General features: G+C 38.6%; 1 protein-coding gene across 1 annotated transcript in view; it reads left to right on the forward strand.

Moving 5' to 3' along the window:
• The window catches only part of LOC141778417 (uncharacterized), a 153,609-nt gene that overhangs the window by 117,307 nt on the left and 14,163 nt on the right, over window positions 1-22,139 (forward strand). The window contains exons 49-66 of the mRNA XM_074652666.1: window positions 4,221-4,249; window positions 4,894-5,179; window positions 5,502-5,545; window positions 6,924-7,221; window positions 7,366-7,409; window positions 8,939-9,218; window positions 11,799-11,839; window positions 11,991-12,276; window positions 12,652-12,695; window positions 13,000-13,122; window positions 13,529-13,814; window positions 14,522-14,550; window positions 14,956-15,241; window positions 17,720-17,763; window positions 17,855-17,928; window positions 18,106-18,320; window positions 18,447-18,694; window positions 18,831-18,962. Coding sequence (XP_074508767.1) covers window positions 4,221-4,249; window positions 4,894-5,179; window positions 5,502-5,545; window positions 6,924-7,221; window positions 7,366-7,409; window positions 8,939-9,218; window positions 11,799-11,839; window positions 11,991-12,276; window positions 12,652-12,695; window positions 13,000-13,122; window positions 13,529-13,814; window positions 14,522-14,550; window positions 14,956-15,241; window positions 17,720-17,763; window positions 17,855-17,928; window positions 18,106-18,320; window positions 18,447-18,694; window positions 18,831-18,962 — 2,789 coding nt within the window. The remainder of the gene's footprint in view (window positions 1-4,220; window positions 4,250-4,893; window positions 5,180-5,501; window positions 5,546-6,923; window positions 7,222-7,365; window positions 7,410-8,938; window positions 9,219-11,798; window positions 11,840-11,990; window positions 12,277-12,651; window positions 12,696-12,999; window positions 13,123-13,528; window positions 13,815-14,521; window positions 14,551-14,955; window positions 15,242-17,719; window positions 17,764-17,854; window positions 17,929-18,105; window positions 18,321-18,446; window positions 18,695-18,830; window positions 18,963-22,139) is intronic.

Raw genomic sequence — 22,139 nt, forward strand, 5'->3', positions numbered from 1 at the left:
CCATGAAATAAGGAATAATCCCACAACATTATTTATTATTCATATTCAACATTAATTATTATTAGTTACTCTCAGACGGATATCACTGTTTGTTGTGTGTAGAGGTGTGTGTGTACAGTAGTGGCTCTGTCCCGCCCCCCGGCACTGAAACGGAGGAGATGGAGACAGACAGACAGACGAACATGTCAGCCTGCTGCTCCACGATGCTTCAAATAGCTTTGAATATTTCTCACCGAAGCTTTGAAGCCCAAAAAATGGTATTCGGGCCATCCCTAACTACCACACACTGCTTTGAACCTTTATGGTGGATCAAAGCTGTCCAGAAGCTCATGATGTGCCATGCACTCCTCTTATAGCTTATTTTTCTCGTGTCTTTATAATCTGTTTCTGACACATTCCTTCATGGGCATTTTTTCATTGATTTATTTTCTGTTAGATGTCTGGTGTATACCTGTTCTACTTAATGTTTTCTTGTTGCTCTTATCGTTTAAGAAAGACAACATTGTTTTCTCATTTAAATGTATATGAGGCAACAGAGATATGCATAACATCTAACAACAATACAATTGTTCTGAAGTCTTGATTTTCCCTAATTTCTTTTACAGCTACTTGATCCTCGGTGACGGCAACTAATATAAATATAATGGCGGAAGGTAGGTGCACAGGTATTATGTACAGTCATCTCACTATTTGTTACTCACTGAGTTCAGGTTGTCAAAAGCAGCTGAAGGACGTGCAACGTTTTGTGCAAATATGGTACCAACAGCTATTCAGAATATAAAAGTCAGACATGTCCAGTGAAAATACAATTAGAATACTTAAAAACAAAGCACAACACATTAAAAACAAAAACAAAATACAGCAGAGAGATTTTGCAGATTTTTTAAATGTAATTTTACTCACTAGTGCACCACATTTGCAGCTGAAAATAGTCCATAACAAATGTAATATTCACGTTTCATTAAGGTTGGCCAAAAACTACAGTGCCCAGCTGTTTTAGGATTTTTTAAATATGAAACTATATTTGATTGACATCTCCAGTAGGAACAAACAGAGACAGGCTGGGGAAGTCTTTTTAAACTGGTAACCAATGAGGGCACTTTAAAGAATCAGTTTTAAAACCAGGAGGATGACATTGAGAACAAATTAATTGCAGCAAGAGCATTTGAGAGACAAAGTGGGTACCTATTAGTCTTCTATTTTCCCCCCAATACCATGCATTTTGTTTGCCGTGTGTATGGAAAACCAGTAGAAAACACTAGACCAGTAGTAACAGTAGTAGTAGTAAACACTAGACCAGTAGTAACAGTAGTAGTAGTAAACACTAAACCAGTAGTAACAGTAGTAGTAGTAAACACTAAACCAGTATAACAGTAGTAGTAGTAGTAGTAAACACTAAACCAGTATAACAGTAGTAGTAGTAGTAGTAAACACTAAACCAGTAGTAACAGTAGTAGTAGTAAACACTAAACCAGTATAACAGTAGTAGTAGTAGTAGTAAACACTAAACCAGTAGTAACAGTAGTAGTAGTAAACACTAAACCAGTATAACAGTAGTAGTAGTAGTAGTAGTAAACACTAAACCAGTAGTAACAGTAGTAGTAGTAAACACTAAACCAGTATAACAGTAGTAGTAGTAGTAGTAAACACTAAACCAGTAGTAACAGTAGTAGTAGTAAACACTAAACCAGTAGTAACAGTAGTAGTAGTAAACACTAGACCAGTAGTAACAGTAGTAGTAGTAAACACTAGACCAGTAGTAACAGTAGTAGTAGTAAACACTAGACCAGTCCATCATTAAACTATTTCAATTGTCCCTAAATGTGTTTCAGCTGCGAGTCCCTCAGCAGGATCATCTGGTGTAGCTACCATGGCAGAAGGTGGGTACACAGGTAGTATGACGTCTTCTCAGTAAATGCCCTGTACTCTGTTTGTGATCAACAGTGGTGGAAGAAGTACTCAGATCTTTTACTTAAGTAAAAGTAGCAATACCACAGCGTGAAAATAGTACTCTGTTACAAGTTAAGTACAAGTACAAAATCATTAGCATCAAAATATACTTAAAGTAGCTAAAGTAAAAGAACTCATTATGCAGAATGGCTCATTTCAGAATGATGTGTATTATATTATTGATTATAATTATTGATGCATTAATGTGTTCATCACTTTAATGTTTCAGCTGGTAAAGGTGGAGCTCATTGTAATTACTTTATATACTGCTGGGTAGCTACATTTATAATAATATATCATAATCTATTAGTTGATTAATATTTTGTATTGATAATCTGAATCTGCAAAGTAACTAGTAACTAATGCTGTCAAATAAATGTAGTGCAGTAAAAAGTACCTCTGAGATGTAGTGGAGTAGTATAAGTATAAAGTAACACAAAATGGTAATACTCAAAGTACACGTATCTCAAACTTGTACTTAAGTACAATACTTGAGTAAATGTACTTAGTTACTTTCCACCAGTGGTGATCAGTCATTGATCAGATTGTCTAGAACCCCAGAATCTGACTATAAAACCTCCTAATTTATCAGTTAGCCTGTCTCAGTCCAAAGTTAAAGATGTGCCTACCAGCACCTCTGAAGCTCACTAATTAACATTTGATGTCTTGTTTGTTTAATTGGTACAAAAAACACAAACTGTGGACAGACTAACCGTTCTCCCATGTTTCCTGTCTTTATGCTAAGCTAAGCTAACTGTCTCCTAGCTTCATGTTTAGCGTACAAACATGAGAGCAGCATTGATCTTCTCATCTCACTCTTGACAAGAAAGCCAATAAAGAGTATTTCTCAAAATGTCATCATAAAAAAAGACGAGAGCTTTACAGAATGTCATTTGGAGAATACGTCATCTCTTAACTATGAGATGTAGACCTTATTCTTTCAGATGAACCTTAAAGGATAACTTCAGTCTTTTTCAACCTGGACTCTATTTCATGTTTGTGTGTCTAAGTGACTAATGGGGACACTTTGTGAAATTGGTCCGGTATTGATAAACGAGCTGTAATGTAATCATTTGGGGCAACCTGGTACCGTCATTTACGTCCACTAAAAGGTCTTGTTTTTGCCACGGACAGGCTCAGATTGTTATTATAAGTGTTTGACAACATTATGGAAAGGATCCATTAGAACAAACAAAACATAACCTAAGGGCAGATTATGACAAGAAACATGTAAACATATCTATTTTATATTGTACTGTATTATGTAAAAATAGGAAAACACATCAGCTGGAGTTAACATGTTTTTATCAGATCTTTTATGTTTGTGTATATTATAGGGCTGTCAACCGATTAAAATATTTAATCACGATTAATCATTTGATTTTCCATACTTAAGCCCAAATTAATAAAATTTTTTATTTGTTCAAAATGTACCTTAAAGGGAGATTTATCAAGTATTTAATCCTCTTTATCAACATGGGAGTGGGCAAATATGTTTGCTTTATGCAAATGTATGTATATATTTATTATTGTAAATCAATTAACACAAAACAATGACAGATATTGATCCAGAAACCCTCACAGGTACTGCATTTAACATAAAACAATATGCTCCAATCATAACATGGCAAACTGCAGCCCAACAGGCAACAACAGCTGTCAGTGTGTCAGTGTGCTGACTTGACTATGACTTGCCCCAAACTGCATGTGATTATCATAAAGTGGGCATGTCTGTAAAGGGGAGACTCGTGGGTACCCATAGAACCCATTTTCATTCACATATCTGGAGGTCAGAGGTCAAGGGAACCCTTTGAAAATGGCTATGCCAGTTTTTCCTCGCTAAAATTTAGCGTAAGTTTCGAGCGTTATTTAACCTCCTTTGTGACAAGCTAGTATGACATGGTTGGTACTGATTCCTCCGGTTGTCTAGTTTCATATGATGCCAGTATCTTCACTCTAGCTTTAACACTGAACCTGCTACAACCTAAAAATCACAAGTTGTGTTAATACGTTAAAGAAATTAGTGGCGTTAAAACAAATTTGCGTTAACGTGTTATTATCACTTAACTTTGACAGCCACTAGTATATTACAATAACAAATACATCTAAAATGAACACTGTTGGAAAATCTTTAAGAGGCTCTACATTATATTATTATGTCACTGTTAAGGAGGTTTATCACTTTGGGAGGAAATAATTTGTATCATAAATGTTCATTCTGATGTTAAATTAATTACTGATAGATTTTTTTGTATTTCTTTTCTCCTCAGAGAAACAGCATCCTTCACTGATCCAGAGAGTGAGTAATGACACGTCACTCAGCTTTTATTCAGCAGATCAAATCATCTACATCTTGAACATTATTATTGATAATGCACACAATATGTCCTATGCATAAATGTTATTTACCAATAATGTTAATAACTTGTGTTATATCTACCTCTAGGGGAATATACAGTATTTTATTTTTGATTTGAGAAATTTACAGTATTTGAATGAAAAAATGAGTGTGTTTTTTACTTTTTTATATTAGAAGAAAAGATGCAACTGGTTAAACAGCCACTCTGTTGTAACATCAAGAGGTTCATTGCAGTTTTTGTAGCACAGTCTTTGAAAGAGTTACACCCAGGAAGTAAAATAAAGTCATTAACGTGTTTATGAAAATAAAACAGTTGTAAGAGATAAAGTGAGATAAAGTAAGTCAACTTGATGTTGCTAAAGAAACGTACACGTACAAGCAGTTTGTAGAAACAGGTGTATGTGATCAATTGGACAACTGTTATTGATGGTATGATTACCTTGTGTGATATAGCTGATGTACTCAGCACATCATCATTTCTGAAACACAGACATTGATGAGATGTGACCAGAATAATCTGTAATCATCCCAGCTGAGAAGTTTTTGCACTTTTGCCTCATGAACATTTCCTTTGAATTTGCCAGGTGGAAACGATGGCGTCTGTTATAGAGCTGCTTTTGGAAACAATGAAAGATTTGAGTGACGAGGAGCTCGAGAGGTTCAAGGATGCCCTGAGTAAAACTCACTTTGCTAGACGTTACTCAAACATCCTGTGGAGGCAGCTGGAGATAACAGACATGCAGGACGCAGTGTTTTTAATGGTGCTGACCGAAGGACAACGGTCTGTGGAGAAGACCAAGGAGCTTTTAAAGACGATGAAGAGGACTGATCTGGTGCAGAGGTTGTCAGACAGCAGCTCAGGACCCAATAGTAAGACAATAAAGACAAAAAACATGTTAAAATCATCAAGTTTATTAGCTTTATCTTCTGGTCTTTACATTATAAATATTGATATATTAATGTAGAGAAAAGAGACATTTTAAAAGATGCATCATCTAGAGTACAAAATATGTTTTATGTCTAATGTGAATTATGAAAGACATATTTCAGGAGATGGGCCAAAATGTCAGTGGTACATTATATGTAGCTGTAGGTTTGTGTGAAATTCTGTGTTGACCTCTTTGTATTGTTTTTTTTTAGTGAAAGTATTGCTTGATGCCAACTCGTTTTTATTTCCTTTCATTCTTCTCAGAAAAACACTCTGTGGATGAACACCTGTCTGCACTGATCCACAAAGTGAGTGATGTCATATCTGTCTGATCATACAGAGTACAGCTTATATTCAATAAGATGTAGGTTTTAAATCATATCAACATTAATGATGATAAATTAAACCAAACTCATGATTTAAATCAAATGTTTCTCACTGAACTGAAGCTGAGATTCATTTGAGCTCAGTAATGTTGCTATTATCAATTCATTGTATTTGAAACAGTTTTTCAAAGACTTAAAGGGACTTTTACACATACAAGGTAACTTTTTACACGTATAAATCTACTGGGTCGGTTTCCAATGCGCGCTCGCATATGCACACTCGCATATGCTCGCATGTGGCTGCGCTGTTTCAGACTCCCTGTGGACACGTACCATCAGACTCCAACACAAGCTACACGGAAGCACAAAAACCTCAAAGTTCTATCTAGGGAAGCCCGTCTTGCAAAACAGTGTTGGTGGCGGTCGTAGTACGCGGGATAGACCGTAGCTTTGGTCTCCAGGGCCGGAGTCTCTGCTCCTCTGCTCCTCTGCCTGCCTGCCTTCACTCAGCTCACTCCACCTCACATGCATGCGCGCTCACTACACACTGCAGAAGAGTTAGGTTAGCTCTGAGAATATCTAGTAAATATCCAGTGGACGTTTTTGCAGAAATAACTGCTGCAGCTCCTCCAGACCAACAGAGGTTTTCCGTGTCTCGTGAAGTGACGGGGCTCCGCAGAGAGAAACGTTATTGTCTCCGACCAGGTGCCGGTGTCTCCCTCCGGCTGCGGTCGGAGACAATAACGTTTCTCTTCGGGCCTGAAGCAGGAAAAGCCAACACTAGGATCAGCAGTGATTCATGGAGAGACCTTCGTCTGGTCAGCTAACATTACTGCCAAGCAGCTGAAATATAGAGTGATATTGTGCTTTTAGCTGACGTGTGTCACCTCACTGTGTTGAGTGATGCTCGTTCATGTCTATTTAGAGCGAGCGCGAGCCCGACGCTGACTTTCGTTGACTTAACAGCCACAGGTGTCGCTGTCAACAAGCATTTCTGAAAGTTACAAACAGTCCCTTTAAACGAAATGCAAAACATGAAAATGAGAAAGTATCTTCATTGTGCTGCCACCTGTTTGTACAGTTAATTCAACCACAACATCTGATGTTAAGATCAGGTGGCTCATTTCAGTTTTTGGCAGCACAGTGACAGAGTTACAGCCTGGAAATACAATTTAAAAAAACATTCAGGTCACAGATATTAAAGAGTAGAAGGAAAAAAGAATCATCCTCTGCTCTAACAAACAGATAATTATCAGTAGCTCAGGTGAAAAACACATCTTGAAACATTCAAATGTCTAAAATAAGGTGCAAAATCTAATAAACATATTTTCCTCTATGAACATATACTTGAATGTTCCAGGTGGCAACAATGACGGCCGTTAAAGAGCTGCTTATGGAAACACTCAATGATTTGAGCTCAGAGGAGTTACATAAATTCAGGTGGTTGCTGCAGTTCACGGTCTTCCAGAGGAACCTTCCACTCATCTCATGGATTGAACTGCTGCTGTCAACCCAGGCAGACCTGGTGGAGATGATGGCGAAGATGATGGTGCAGATGTGTGGTCATCAGTCTGTGGAGGTGACTGAGGAGATTTTCATGGACATGAACAGGACTGATCTGGTGCAGAGGCTGTCAGAGATCAGCTCAGGACCCAAAGGTAAGAGAAAGAAGCAGAAACTGTTTCATATAATACATATAAACATATAATATATATTAATGAATAAATACACAAACACAAAAACTGAACAATATAAGCTTCACATTAATTCCCATCATTCATTTATATTTCCTTTCTCCTCAGAGAAACACTGTGTGGATGAACATTGGCCTGCACTGACCCAGGAGGTGAGTAATGTCACATCTGTCTGCCTTTAATCTAAAGCTGAAATAATTAATCGATTAGTTGATCAACAGAATCACAACTATTTTGATAATTCATTAATTGTTATTTTTTCTAGTAAAAATGCTGAATGTTGTTGTGAGGATCTTCTGCTTTTGTATCATAGTAAACTGAATATCTTTGGGTTTTGGGCTGTTGGTCAGACAAAACAAGACATTTGAAGACGTCCCCCTGGACTTAAGGAAATTGTGATGGGTATTTTTTGCCTTTTTCTGACATTTTACAGACCAAACTATTTATTGATTAATTTAGAAAATAATCTGCATATTCATCAATAATATACATAGAAGTTAACTGAAAGGTTGCTGCATATGAAAGAATGTCATATAGGAACTGTAATAGGGCAGAAAAATACTGGCTTAAGTGGGGAAGGTATATCGCTCTAATAAGAGTAAGGGTAAGGTGGAAGCAAAAGAGTCTTAGGCCTGTCCTGAATACCATGTTTTGGGCTTCGAAGCTTTGGTGAGAAATATTCGAAGGTGTTCGAAGCTTCGGGACAGCGCCGCTGTCACACTGCTGTACACACACACACACCTCTACACACAACAAACAGTGATACCCATCTGAGAATAACTAATAATAATTAATGTTGAATATGAATAATGAATAATGTTGTGGGAATATTCCTTATTTCATGGGCTATTTGGGGATTTATACATTATTATTACATACTTAAATAAAAAATAAATAAAAATGAAGCATTCCAATACTGATTTGTTGGTTGATTACCATGGCAACGGTCGAAGCTTCGAAGCATTGGGGTCAGGCCTCATGAATCTCCTAATGAATCAGGTGGATTTTAAGCTCTTAAAAGTCTTCATCTGTACTGAGGATTAATGTATTTATTTATTTATTTTTCTTAATTTTATTTCTGTGAAGCCACATTATTGATTTATTGAATTGTTGTTTATCCCTCTTGTTCTTGGGGTTACACGGGGTGGGGAGGGAGCAACAGAGAGGGACATAATATGTATTTGTACATTGGATTGTTGGACACTGATTGTTTTGTACATTGAACATTTTTTAATAATTGTTAGTTGCAGCTCTACTTTAACCACTTCAGCTTTCATTCAGTAGATGTAGATTCAACATCATCTTCATCTTGAATGTTATAAATGATGAACAAAACCAAATTCCTAATTTTCATCAGAAGGTTTTTTCAGAACTGAAGCTGCATTCAGTTTGTCTTGTGTTCACATGAGGAACGCCTTAAATAGGCAATAAAACAAAAAGTCATGAAATAGTTAACAGAAATAAAATCATTAAATGACTCATCAAGAGGATAAAAGAGAATCACCTTGATGAGAAATGTACACATGTAATCAGATAGAGCTGTGATATAGCTGATGTACTCAGCACATCCTCATTTCTGAAACACAGACATTGATGAGATGTGACCAGAATAATCTGTAATCATCCCAGCTGAGAAGTTTTTGCACTTTTGCCTCATGAACATTTCCTTTGAATTTGCCAGGTGGAAACGATGGCGTCTGTTATAGAGCTGCTTTTGGAAACACTGAAAGATTTGAGTGTGAAGGCGCTCTGGAGGTTCAAGGTGGTTCCGAGTGAAACTGACTTTGCCAAACGTGACATCCTGTGGTGGCAGCTGAAGACAACAGACATGCAGGACGTAGTGTTTTTCATGGTGCGGACCGAAGGCCAACAGTCTGTGGAGAAAACCAAGGAGCTTTTAAAGACGATGAAGAGGACTGATCTGGTGCAGAGGTTGTCAGACAGCAGCTCAGGACCCAAAAGTAAGACAACTAGTCTTTAAGCTATGTCTTCTTCTCTTTACATTATAAATAATATATATGTATATATAATAATATATATGAAGTATGGAAAATATTTTGGAAGAGGGGACATGACTGTTGAGATGGTTTAAAGGTCATATTGATAACGTTTTTATGTAGATGAATATTATTTAAAAAATAACACATCCACAGAGCTTTTAGAAAGGTGCCGAATTAGGGCTGTCAATCGATTAAAATATTTAATCACGATTAATCACATGATTGTCCATAGTTAATTGCAAATTAATCGCACATTTTTTATCTGTTCAAAATGTACCTTGAAGGGAGATTTGTCAAGTATTTAATACTCTTATCAACATGGTAGTATATATACATATTATCCAGAAACCCTCACAGGTACTGCATTTAGCATAAAACAATATGCTCAAATCACAACATGGCAAACTGCAGCCCAACAGGCAACAACAGCTGTCAGTGTGTCAGTGTGCTGACTTGACTATGACTTGCCCCAAACTGCATGTGATTATCATAAAGTGGGCATGTCTGTAAAGGGGAGACTCGTGGGTACCCATAGAACCCATTTTCATTCACACATCTGGAGGTCAGAGGTCAAGGGACCTCTTTGAAAATGTAGCATATGTTTGGAGCGTTATTTAACCTCCTTTGCAACAATCTATTATGACATGGTTGGTACCGATGGACTCCTCAGGTTTCCTAGTTTCATATGATGCCAGTATCTTCTCTCTAGCTTTAAAACTGAACCCGCTACAACCTAAACATCATAAGTTGTGTTAATGCGTTAAAGAAATTAGTAGCTTTAAAACAAATTGGCGTTATCGCGTTATTGCGTTAACCTTTACAGCCCTATGCCGACTAAAAGTCTGAACTGTGAATTAATCATTTAAAAAATGTTGACGGGTCCAAAATGAATGTTTGGTTTATCTCTGTGGAAGATATCTGACATTCAGTTCCCTCTTCTAACAAGGCTTGTGAGCCAATAGTATAACGGCGTTGGTGTCACGTGGTATCTCTGTGTTGTCAGAGATCAAGTTGCCAGTTAGTGAGGAAGAAAAGCGGATAAATGGCTGAGTTTGACACTCGTGTCTCCATCAGGCTGCAGAATAAGTGAATATTTACCGTGACAACAAGTGACAACTGAGGCTAGCACATATTAGCTGTCTTGGTTTAATCCTCCCAACAACAACAACAATCTATATAATTACAATTCGGCATACATTCAGTCGGTGTCTTGTCATAGTTGGGGCCGTGGTTTAGGGCGGAGTCTCCGTGGGGGAAAACAATCCTTTTCCCCCACCTGGATATGCTCGGAAAGCGTGGTTTTTAATATCATAAATTTACATACTAAAGTGCCATGTCTTATATAGACTCCTTGTCCTCACTCGACAAAGAACGTTACGTACAAAAATTAGACAGAATCGGAGTAGATGATTGTCCATATCTTATAAAAGACTGGACAGATGACCCGACTAAATGGCCTGAAGTGTCATTCCCAGATATTTTTGTTCGGTTGTAAGTGACACTATCACATTTACTCAATATATGATGAATTAAACGTACCTTTATAATATCAATACCAACAGCCATATAATGTTATGATGTAATAGACTTGAATATCTGAGTGAACTCCATGCAGGTTCAAGACAGTAGCAGCGCTAATGTTACTCAAAGCCATTAGCCTGTTTTGACATGCGACATCACGCAGGGCTTTACACACAGTGCATCCTCAAGACCTACAGGTCCTTGGAAGCTCACAACTTCTTCACCAGTGGCTTTGTGGGGTCGTACTCCATCACAAAATGTCGATGTCAGACACTGATCTGTTTCATTGTGATGTGAAGCCATCCTGGAGGGTGACAGATACAGTCTGCGTTGGTTCAGGGGGCTCACTGAACCCCCTAGAAATGCATCCATATGTTTTATAATGAGGTAGAACTAATCATTTATTGTAATGATGAATAATATCGACCTTGTTGTGTCTTCTTATTTACAGAATCAGAAACCAACAAGATAAGAATATAGATTTATGGTATTTATGTTTACTTATAGCCTAATAACATCGGACACTTTCTGTCCACTCATTTTTAAATATGCACTTCTCTTACGTGATGTAAACAAACCACGTACCTATCAGCTGTACGGTCCAGATCAGACTAGAGACGTTACCACTTAAAAGATGGGGGAGTAGTACTTGCTCTCTTCTGACGTTTGTGTTTTTTAAACAGAAAACACAGGTTTTAGTCTGCGATATTTACTGAAAATGACAAAGAATACAGCCAACAGTAGCCTCAGTAAACTATCAGGCTCCTGGTGATCTCCCTCCAGCCTGCTGTCACCTTATTCAGGTGTTTGTAGTGAAATGAGGAGGTGTCGTATCAGATAACTCCTCATTTCAACTTCACCAATCAGCCGTTCCTCATCCGCTGGAATGAGGAATAAATAGAAACTTTTAAGTGTAATTTTGTGTTTTGTAAATTTTAGAAAAGGTAATGTTGCCTGATAACAATGTTTATTGTCAGATGTTAAATCATCACTCATGACTTTTACCACTTTTCTCCTCAGAGAAACACTCAGATGAACACCGACCTGCACTGATCCAGAAAGTGAGTAATGTCACATGTCTGACTTCAGACAACACAGCTTTCATTTAACAGATGCAGGTTAAAAATGTGGTCATCTTTAACATTTTAAATAATGATAAGACCCAAAGTCATGATTTACTTATTTATGTTATGAATGTATTGATTATTTCAGGTCGCAACAATAGCAGCTGTTCAAAATCTGCTCTTTAAAACTCTGAAACATTTGAGCAACGAGGAGATCTGGAAATTCAACGAGTTCCTGCAATCGATTGTTTCACAGAAGAACCTCCCACACATCTCATTGATGTTCAGTCTCACATCAGACAGAGCAAACACAGTGGATCAGCTGGTGTGGACCTACGGCCAGCAGTCTGTGGAGTTAACCAGGGAGGTTTTACAGAAAATGAACAAGACTGATCTGATGCAGATGTTGTCAAAGCCCAGCTCAGGACTCAAAGGTAAGACTGTCACATCACATAATCACGTGTGTCTCATGAATGTCTAATAAATACATTTTATAATTCATCATAAAAAAAGTAAAACTGCTTCAAAATCTGTGTCATCAGCAATGTGAAATATAAAAAGCTGTTGGCAGGATCAATGAATTAATTAAACCAACAACAGTCACACAGAATATTATCAGTTTAATGAGTTCAGTATTTGCTGCACGGCTTTCGTGTTGGAAAGCTTTAGATCGTGGAGGTGTTTATGATTTGATGTGAATTTGTTTTATTTCCTTTTAAAGTAACTGAGCCTTATTGAAGTTGATTTTACTCTCCATGTCAAATTAGATTATAATCCTCTGAGTCATTTTAAATGTCTTTTCTCCCCAGAGAAACAGTCTGTGGATGAACATCAACCTGCAGTGTCAGAGAGAGTGAGTCTGACTTTACACATCACAGCTTTCATTCAATAGATGCAGGTTGAAAACCGTCCTCATCTTGAACATTTTAAATGATGATACAAACCAAACCAAGTGTTTTAAATTGGATGGTTCTCAGTGTTAAGGTTGAGCTCTTCAGTAATAATGTTATCCACTGATGTTATGATAGATTTACTGCTCTGCTGCTCTACTACTGAAGATAAGAACAAATATCAAGTTATTTGTATTACCACCGCCAAAGCAGGTTATGTTTGCAGCTTGGTTTGTCTGTTTTTCCATTTGTCTGTTTGTCTGTCAGCACGATTACAGAAAAACTGGCCGGACTTTCATGAAACTTGGTAAATTGTTGTGGTATGGGCCAAAACCTCAGGAAAAGGCATTATCCGCGGAGGTTGTGACTACACCATCAGCGTTGACGGTGGTCTGTGCTCTCTGAGTGTCATTCTAGTTTGTTATATTTAGCCATTAAAACGAGTAGAGAAAACACTTTCTTTTAACCACTGCTAAAAAAATAAGGATATGTTATGTCAGATCAGGTGGTAGTAATCAGTTTATAGGAATTAAAGTGAAAAGGGAATCATCTTTTGCTTTGATGTTGCTACAGAAATAAATACACATACAATACTTTGTAAAGAAAACAAGGTAAAACACAATCAATAGAACAGATATTAATGTATCGTCTTGAGTGATCATGCAGAAAAAACAAATCTTATTACATCTACGCTATGTCTAAAACACTGACACTGATGAACGGCAAAGAAATACATCTTTAACTGTCCCAGTTGAGAAATAACACATTTGCTTAACATATTCTTTGAATTTTTCAGGTAACAATTGCAGCTGTGAAACAGATTGTTTTGAAAACACTGAAGGATTTGAGTAACAAGGAGCTCAAGAAATTCAAGCGGTTGCTGAAGTTCACGTCCTTCAAGAAGAGCCTCCCATACATCCCATTTGGAGTACTGTATTTTGCAGACAGTGCAGATAAACTGGTGGATTATATGGTGAAGACCTGCGGCCAGCAGTCTGTGGAGGTGACCAGGGAGGTTTTAATGGACATGAACAGGACTGATCTGGTAGACAGGTTGTCAGAGATCAGCTCAGGACTCAAAGGTCAGAGAAAGAAGACAAAAACTGTCACTTTACACAATCATGTGTTTCTCATAAATGTCTAATGAATACATTTTATAATTCAAACTTTATTTAATCACCAATGAAAAATATGAAAACATTAAAGGGCAGGTAGCAATTCAACATCACCACATTCATTACTCTGACTGCAGGAATCATTGAGTTGAATCCTCATTTTGCAGCAGTGAATTATTTGTATTTTATTTCCTTTAAAAGAAACTGAACTTTATTTAGGAGGAGCAAAATATCAGGTACAATTTACAGTATAATACAGTACATCAAGACCAAATACTTTGACTTCAGATATTACCTTTCACTTGAATCAACACCTCTGTGACACACTATTATAATACAATTATATTATATAGAATACACACTATTATAATTTGACAGCATTGTAACTTATATATTTTGACACAATTTGAGCATCATAATCTCTAAAGGTAGTATTTGTTGCAGGGCTTTTGTATCGGAGTCCTTTAGATTTAATGTTGATGATATGGTGTCCAACTTCTCTCTCTGATTGATTTTTATGTCAGAGCTGAGCAAATTTTAGTGTTTTGCAATTAATTTTTCATATTGTGTTTTATTAAAAAAAGCAACACAATCTGACTAGAGTTGTTTATAGTCAGTAGTATAAAGTATTTATCAGTCAGTCATGAGTTATTTTCTATTTTCTTTCTTCTCAGAGAAACATCCGTCTAAACCGATCCAGAAAGTGAGTAATGTCACATCAGACACACGTCACACTACACAGCTTTCATTTCATTGTTACAGGTTGACCACGATCCTCATGTTGACGGTAAAGAGGTTTAAAAAGTGTTTAAACCAGAAACACCACAACATGTGATGAGAACATGTGATCAGGTGGCTCATTCCTGCTTTTAGTTGCAGAGTGTCAGAGAGAGTTAGAGACGGTCAATAAAACACAATCACTGATAAACAGTTCATAGAATGAAATTAAATGAATCATATGGTGCATCATTGAGCCTGATGTGGTTAATATTAGTTGTTACAATACTTTCATGACTTAAATGCTTAACATGTATGCAAAGAAGTTAATGTGTCATCACTACCGTGGAGATGTGACATAAATGCCCTCTGACTACTTTGAATCCATCAGGAAGGAACCATGACACCAGTTCAGGAGAAGCTTTTGGAAACACTGAAAGATTTAAGTGACGGGGAGCTCGAGAAATTCAAGCGTGTCCTGCAGTACATTGAAATGGAGAAAAGCCTCCCAATAATCCCAAGACGGAGAATGGAGATGGCAGACAGAGTTGGAATAGTGGAGCTGATGGTGCAGACCTACGGCCAGCAGTCTGTGGAGGTGACCAGAGAGGCTTTTAAGAAGATGGACATGAGAGATCTGGTAGAGAGGTCGTCAGACATCAGCTCAGGATCCAAAGGTAAGACAAATTCTAAAGAAGCCGTCCCATTACACAACATCTTTTTCATAAATGTCTAAAGGCCTTTTCACACCGGGGACGAAATGAAACAAAGATACAGAATATTTGTTGATGATTTTTTGTGTTCAAACCTTTCACACCAAGGCCGACACAAACATTTACATTCTGTGCACTCCATCCATTAAAGGTTTGCACCATCACACAATCATCGATTCATTGTTGTAGTCTTTGTTTTTACTATAATAAACCAACACACTGGAGAAAGGCTCGCTATTCAAAGTGTGCAATACTGCGTATAAAAGTTACAATGTGGTCGCATTTCCTACGGGTGGCGCCAAAGAAGCATGCTATTGTAGTTTATTACACGGCTTTCTTGATTCTGACGGTCTGTTATGTCTTTATAACAGACCGTTGCTATGTATAACAGACCGTTGCTATGTATAACAGACCGTTGCTATGTATAACAGACCGTTGCTATGTATAACAGACCGTTACTATGGGTGCAGTTCTGATCTCGGACTCTGGCGGACCGTTTTTAAGTCCATTATCCCTTATGTAAATGCTGAGCTTCATTGCGTTTGTTTTCATCATTCATAACTGAACTGAACAGTCTAAATGTTTTTTATATTATGTATGTGTTTATTATGTATATGTGTTGATGCCAACAACTAAATTATTGGCCGAGATACATGTGAGTATCGCTTAGCTGTTGTTTCAGAACAACAACGCTGTTTGTGGTGTGTAGGGCGCGGCGCTGTCCATAGCACTGAAACGGAGCGGAGCAGAGGAGATCAACAGACAGACAGACAAAGTTTCTTAGCCCGCTTAAGTGAGTGAGACTACAGAGTGGTGACTGACTGCAGACAGAGAGCGGCGGCTGCTTCCAAACCAAAGTCGTGCATTTCTCAACTACCGACTATCGAATAAAAAAATAATCAATCCAATAATGGTAAAAATGCTAACGGTCGACCCCTAGTTCAATGTCCTACTTGATGTGGAAGGCAGGATTTTCTTTCCAGTGGTGGCAAGACACACGCAGCTACTTACTGTTGAACAACTACATTGATACCAGCTGCTAAGAGGCAGGGGTCCCAGGGTTCCATGGCTGCGTGGACCACTCCGCCATTATCTGGGAGCAAATACAGACGGCCAAATAGGAAAAATCAGACCTCCACATGGTTTGAATCTGGCGTATTCCTTCTGTGCTGTTCCACACCAGCTCATCACCTTTGCTCTTAAGTTCTTCCTCATACCAACTTGCATCCAGAACTTGATATCTACGTACTTCAGCATGTTCTCTGTCTGCTACACATGCCTTAAGATCACGACTGGGAGGCAGCAGCTCGAAAAAGGCGTTCCCACCCATCCTGTTCACTGCAGCCTTCAAGATCATACTGATCGGCGGGAGACAGACAACCTGAGGGGTGAGATCCCAGTCAGGCCAGCTTCTACCAGCCCTATAGGCCCAGACACACCAACCCAACATCAAACAACTAGTGGCAACGAAGGCCACCAGTTGCAGTTGGATCCACCGAACAGTTCAGCTTCAGCCGTTTCATCTGCACACCTGCACCGGTTGGAGAATGCAAGATCAAAGATCTGAGGCAGCAGCGGGCGAACAACGTACGATGTACCGAGTCGGGGATGAACACTGGACTTATCTCCGGACCACCGCTGAACTCGCTAGCTAACGCTGGCAGCCAGAAACAAACATCTGTGACCCATTGTCCGTTAGAACATCTAAAGTGAGCAGAGGAAACCCAGAGGAACTAGACTGTTACTGACAGCATTGTTTAACTCAATGAAATTGAATTCCATTGAGTTAAATTATATTTAGTGAAACCAATGTATGTGCTGACACAGAATATCAAATCTAAACAAAATTATACCTGAGATGGAAGAACCAAATGACATTTTGAGGATGCATATTCTCATACATGATAAAATGTAGACCTTACACTTTTTGTTATAAAACTGTTGAACATTTTACATTTTCTGTAATTCACTAACTGTAAACACTTGTAGTTAATTTCTGCATAATTTGTGAGAACAATTTCTAAGAACTTTGCCTTGCCTCAGGACATGACACTGATTATATAGCGTGACTGCAACATCAACGCTCTTTACGTTAAGTGTGATGTTGGCTTTTATCCAGTTGTTTACTGTAATATATACACTATACTATATATACTATAGACAGTAATAATACAAAATAAATAAAGTTATAGGACGGCTTCTGTTTTTTTAATCATATTATTTTTAGCTTTCATGAAGCATCGTTATTTAAACAGCTACGTGTAGCTAGTCTGTACTTTGTAGACTAAACAATAGACTTCACTCAACAGTGTTCTGCACAACATATTAAATATATCATATTAAAGCAAAGCTATGTAGAGCAGCAAATCATATGCAAAGTTACTATATGATTTTATATATCAGAATAATAATTAAAAACAAATTCATGTGTGTCTTCACAAGGGCCTTCAAGAAGCTTGGAGCCCGAGGCTGGTGGAAGCGTTATGGTAATCTCTTACATTCATTCATTTGTTCATTTATGTGATGTTGCAAAAAGACACATCTCCACTTATTTATAAAAATGATTGTCCTCTGCAGCAGGACTCCAGTGACTGGACTAAACTTGAACCTGAAGTGAACAGTCCAGATGCAGACGAATCTCCAACTTACAGGTAAAAATAACGTCCTAAATACTTCTTTTCTTCTTTTGAATGCAATATTACAATAATACTGTTAATGCTACATTTGGTGCCAAATAAAATCAATCGTTTACATTTATTCTGTCGTGTCCCTTCATGTGTACAGACAAAAAGTAACTCACTTGTTTTCTTTTCCACGACTTACTGTAGCCTACAGTCTGAAGCAGGAAACTTTGAATGTGGTGTCTCTGGCTTGCGCTGGGTCTGTAAGCAAAAGGTCAGCTTTAAGTACCAGTTCTGCTCTTGGGAGGAACCTATGAAGAGGATGGAAAGCATCAAATACATGGCTGCAGGTCCCCTAATAGACATCAAAGTCATTGCTGGGAAGTTAGATGAGGTGTACCTGCCACACTGGATCTGCATACGTAAGTGGACATGAAGAAAATCATAAAATACAATGTACTGACTTTTTAAATTTCAGACAGCATGTGTACAGACACTGATACAATCCTTTCCTCCTCACTAATTGTGTGTGCTTGTATTTTGTGCAGATGACAACCCTACACTATTAGACAAGTTTGCAGTCCTACACATAGATGACTGTGGAGATGTTGTGGAAAAAGTGTCTGAAGTCACATCGTCCCATGTCAAGCTGTCTGAACCAGTTTTCTCTCTAAAAGCAGTCCTGGTGGAAATCGGCCTTTTGAAAATACACTGCAACGTGTTAATATACAAGTCCGACACAGCGTTCCTCACACTCCATGTTTATGTGATCCCACGTGATCCTGGACTACAACAGGTTATTTCATATCTTACTGTCACCAATACCAATCATAAGAAGATACAGAATGGCACCACAAATAACATGATAAACTCACAACACAGACACCTTGTCGCAAACTTGTGTTGAGAAAGTATTTTTGTTTTTATTACAGGAAATCAACAAGGAGGAATTATCCTATGGATACAAAGTCATCCGTAAGCCACATCCAGTGAAGTCCCTGAGAATGCGCAATCATTTCATCTTAACAGCAGATTCGGAGAAGAAAGCAGAAATTAATCCTGAAGTATGTTTTCAACTTCTTTTCAATCTATGAAGTGGACTGTGGTTCAGAAATGAGTTAAGATACTATAGGAAGAGTACAATTGAACAACAATTGCTCTACTTTTAGATATTTTAAGCAAGAAATCGTGAGAAAATGATCCAACTTTGCTTTCACTTACATGTTTTGGTAACATACTGTAAGTCTGTAAAACAGTCTAGTTAAAAGAATCAAAATGTCCTAAAAAAGGCTTCAAAGCTTGTAAAAAAACACTCCACTTACCCATACACAAGCTCCGTGGCATTATCAGCTTACTTTTTCCAGCAAACAATGAAGTCTCTAAGAGACCTATCCAACATCAAGGATAGCTCCCGTTCTACTCACCTCCATTTTACAATGTATTTTCAAAATGTTCTTCCTGAATCTTCCTGAAACGGTAAAAATATAACAACTTAAGTGTTTTTCTTAATGTTCAACATGTAGCTTAATTCTCCATGTCAAAGCCTCATAGTAGCTGAGGTTCTTAAAGGATAGGTTCACATTTTTTCAAGTATGCATTAAAACAATACTAACATGCCCAAATATAAATGTTCCTCCTGTCCATCCATGCTGGACATGGAGAGATCACCTCTTGAAGTAATTTCAATGTAAGTGATTGGGGACATAATCCATGGTTCTTTCCGTGCAAAAGTTCAGCCAAAGCAAATTTGTGGCTTCAGCAACCTGTGTTCGATGAATCAAGTGGGTATCTTCCAAAGTTATTCTCTTTAGTACTAAATTCCCTCTTACTAGTTACTATCCCTCCGCCACAGCTCAGCAAGGAAACACTGTCTGCAGAAATATAAAGAGGGAATCTGGTACTAAAAAGTGCCACAGGTTCAGTTTACACATAACTGATTTCTTAAAACATTTTTCCTCCCATGCATGATGTTTTCCTAGCACTAATTCTCCTCATTCCAGACCAGTGTTGGGCAGTAACGAGTTGCTCAGTAACACTTAATGTAATATTATTACTTTCCCCAGTAACAAGTAGTGTACAGGATTACAATTTCCAAAACAGTAATTATATGACAGTTATCAATCCAAGTAGCGATGCATTACTGCGTTACCAGAATGCGGTTTGTCTTTTGTGCCAGGTAGGCGTATGTTATGATGATGTGAGCATGAACACAACTTTGGTGAACTTTCAGGCGAATATCGCCTCAAGCACATGTGTGACCGTGCGGGAGAGGAAGAGACAGGCCCGGTTCTACGTGGTGAAAAGCATGCATTGCACCCTCAGTTTAAGTAATAAGTAAAAGGTTGTTCCAGACCCTTCCATTCCTCAGCTGACCAGCAGTGGCCCTCGCCTCTTCCTGCCTTTCCCCTGTCACCTGAGGTCGGTTTCACAGACTTCAATTCGAAAGCTTTGCCTTCCAGTTCAGCTCCATCTTCACCATAACGGTGTGATAAAAAGCCTGCATTACTGCTGAAACTGCACCAAGCCACCTGACGATCTCGCGCTCCATTTCACCCTCACTCGTGAACAAGACTCCCAAGATACTTGGCCTCCTTCACTTGGGGCAGCAACTCACTCCCAACCTGAGAGAGCAATCCACCGTTTTCCAGCAGAGAACCATGGCCTCGGACTTGGAGGCACTGACTATCAACCTGACCGCTTCACACTCGGCTGCAAACCGCCCCAGTGCGTGCTGCAGGTCCCGGTCTGATGAAGCCAGCAGAACCACATCATCTGCAAAGAGCAGCGATGAACTTCTGAGGTATGACAGTTAGTCGGAGCCTCCATTTCAGTGCCCTGGAGTAAGCTTTCCCAGGGAGGCTGAGCAGTGTGATACCCCAATAATTGGAGGACACCTACCGGTCCTCAGCCAGATTTTCCCAGTTCACTTTCACTACACGTTTGGGTTTACCAGGTCTGTCCAGAAGTCTCCCCCACTGTCTGATCCAATTCACCACCAGGTGGCGATCAGTAGACAGCTCTGCTCCTCTCTTCACCTGAGTGTCCAAGACACACGGTTGCAGATCTGATGACATGACCACAAAGTCGATCATCAACCGTTGGCTAGGGTGTCGAGTGCACTTATGAATCACCCTATGTGTTTATCCATGACTAGCACAGAAGTCCAATAACAACATTACTTGGGTTCATATCAGGCAGGCCGGTCCTCCCAATCACTCCCCTCCAGGTTTCTCCATCGTTGCCCACATGAGTGCTGAAGTCTCCCAGCAGAACTATACATCAGACCGGTGTAGCAGCTGTAGAATGGTTGCTTGTAGATTGTAAGACACCACTCAGACCAGGAATCAGGATCTGCACATTTATTTTCCTATAAGGAGCAGCACAGGGCACAGTCAACACACACACACTCAGTGGCAGGCTCGTTCTCAGCCCCCAGTGCACAAGCTGTCCATGCTTTGCCTATGTGTGGTTTTGTACATTACACATATAACAGAGTAGTTATAAATATAATATGTAAACATAAAAAAATACAAAAGCTACAAATGTATTTAAATCAGTAAATACAACAAAAGTCAATAAATAAAATGTATAGCACCTGAAATTAAATGTAATACTTCTAACAGGTTTCTAACCCTCCAGTTTACATGTAAATAGAAGCATTCCTTCGTAAAATAAAATAAAAGTGCACTGTAAATAATGAACTTATCTTCATATTAATCTACTCAACTAATGCAGTCCATCCTAACTATACAGGAAAAATATACAACCAACAATTAAACATCATAACGCACCTATAAGGAGCAGCACAGGGCACAGTCAACACACACTCAGTGGCAGGCTCGTTCTCAGTCCCCTGCAGCAGTCAGACAGTATGAGTTAACACACACACACTCAGTGGCAGGCTCGTTCTCAGTCCCCTGCAGCAGTCAGACAGTATGAGTTAACACACACACACTCAGTGGTCAGGCTCGTTCTCAGTCCCCTGCAGCAGTCAGACAATATGCAAATGAGCGAAAAACTCCGACGGAGTTAACAGAAGTAAAAGTCATATTTTGGCCGTTCGAAATCAAATGACAACCTCAGAAACATATTGATAACGATGCATCATTGCATTTGCATACAGTTTAAACCAGAATACACAACTTTTAAACATGCTAGCTTAACCAGAGGAGGACGAGCCTCACAACACATCTTACCAGTGCACAAGCTGTCCATGCTTTGGCTATGTGTGATTTGTGCGT

The sequence above is a fragment of the Sebastes fasciatus genome, chromosome 12 (genome assembly GCF_043250625.1).
Source record: "Sebastes fasciatus isolate fSebFas1 chromosome 12, fSebFas1.pri, whole genome shotgun sequence".
NCBI classification, from domain to species: domain Eukaryota; kingdom Metazoa; phylum Chordata; class Actinopteri; order Perciformes; family Sebastidae; genus Sebastes; species Sebastes fasciatus.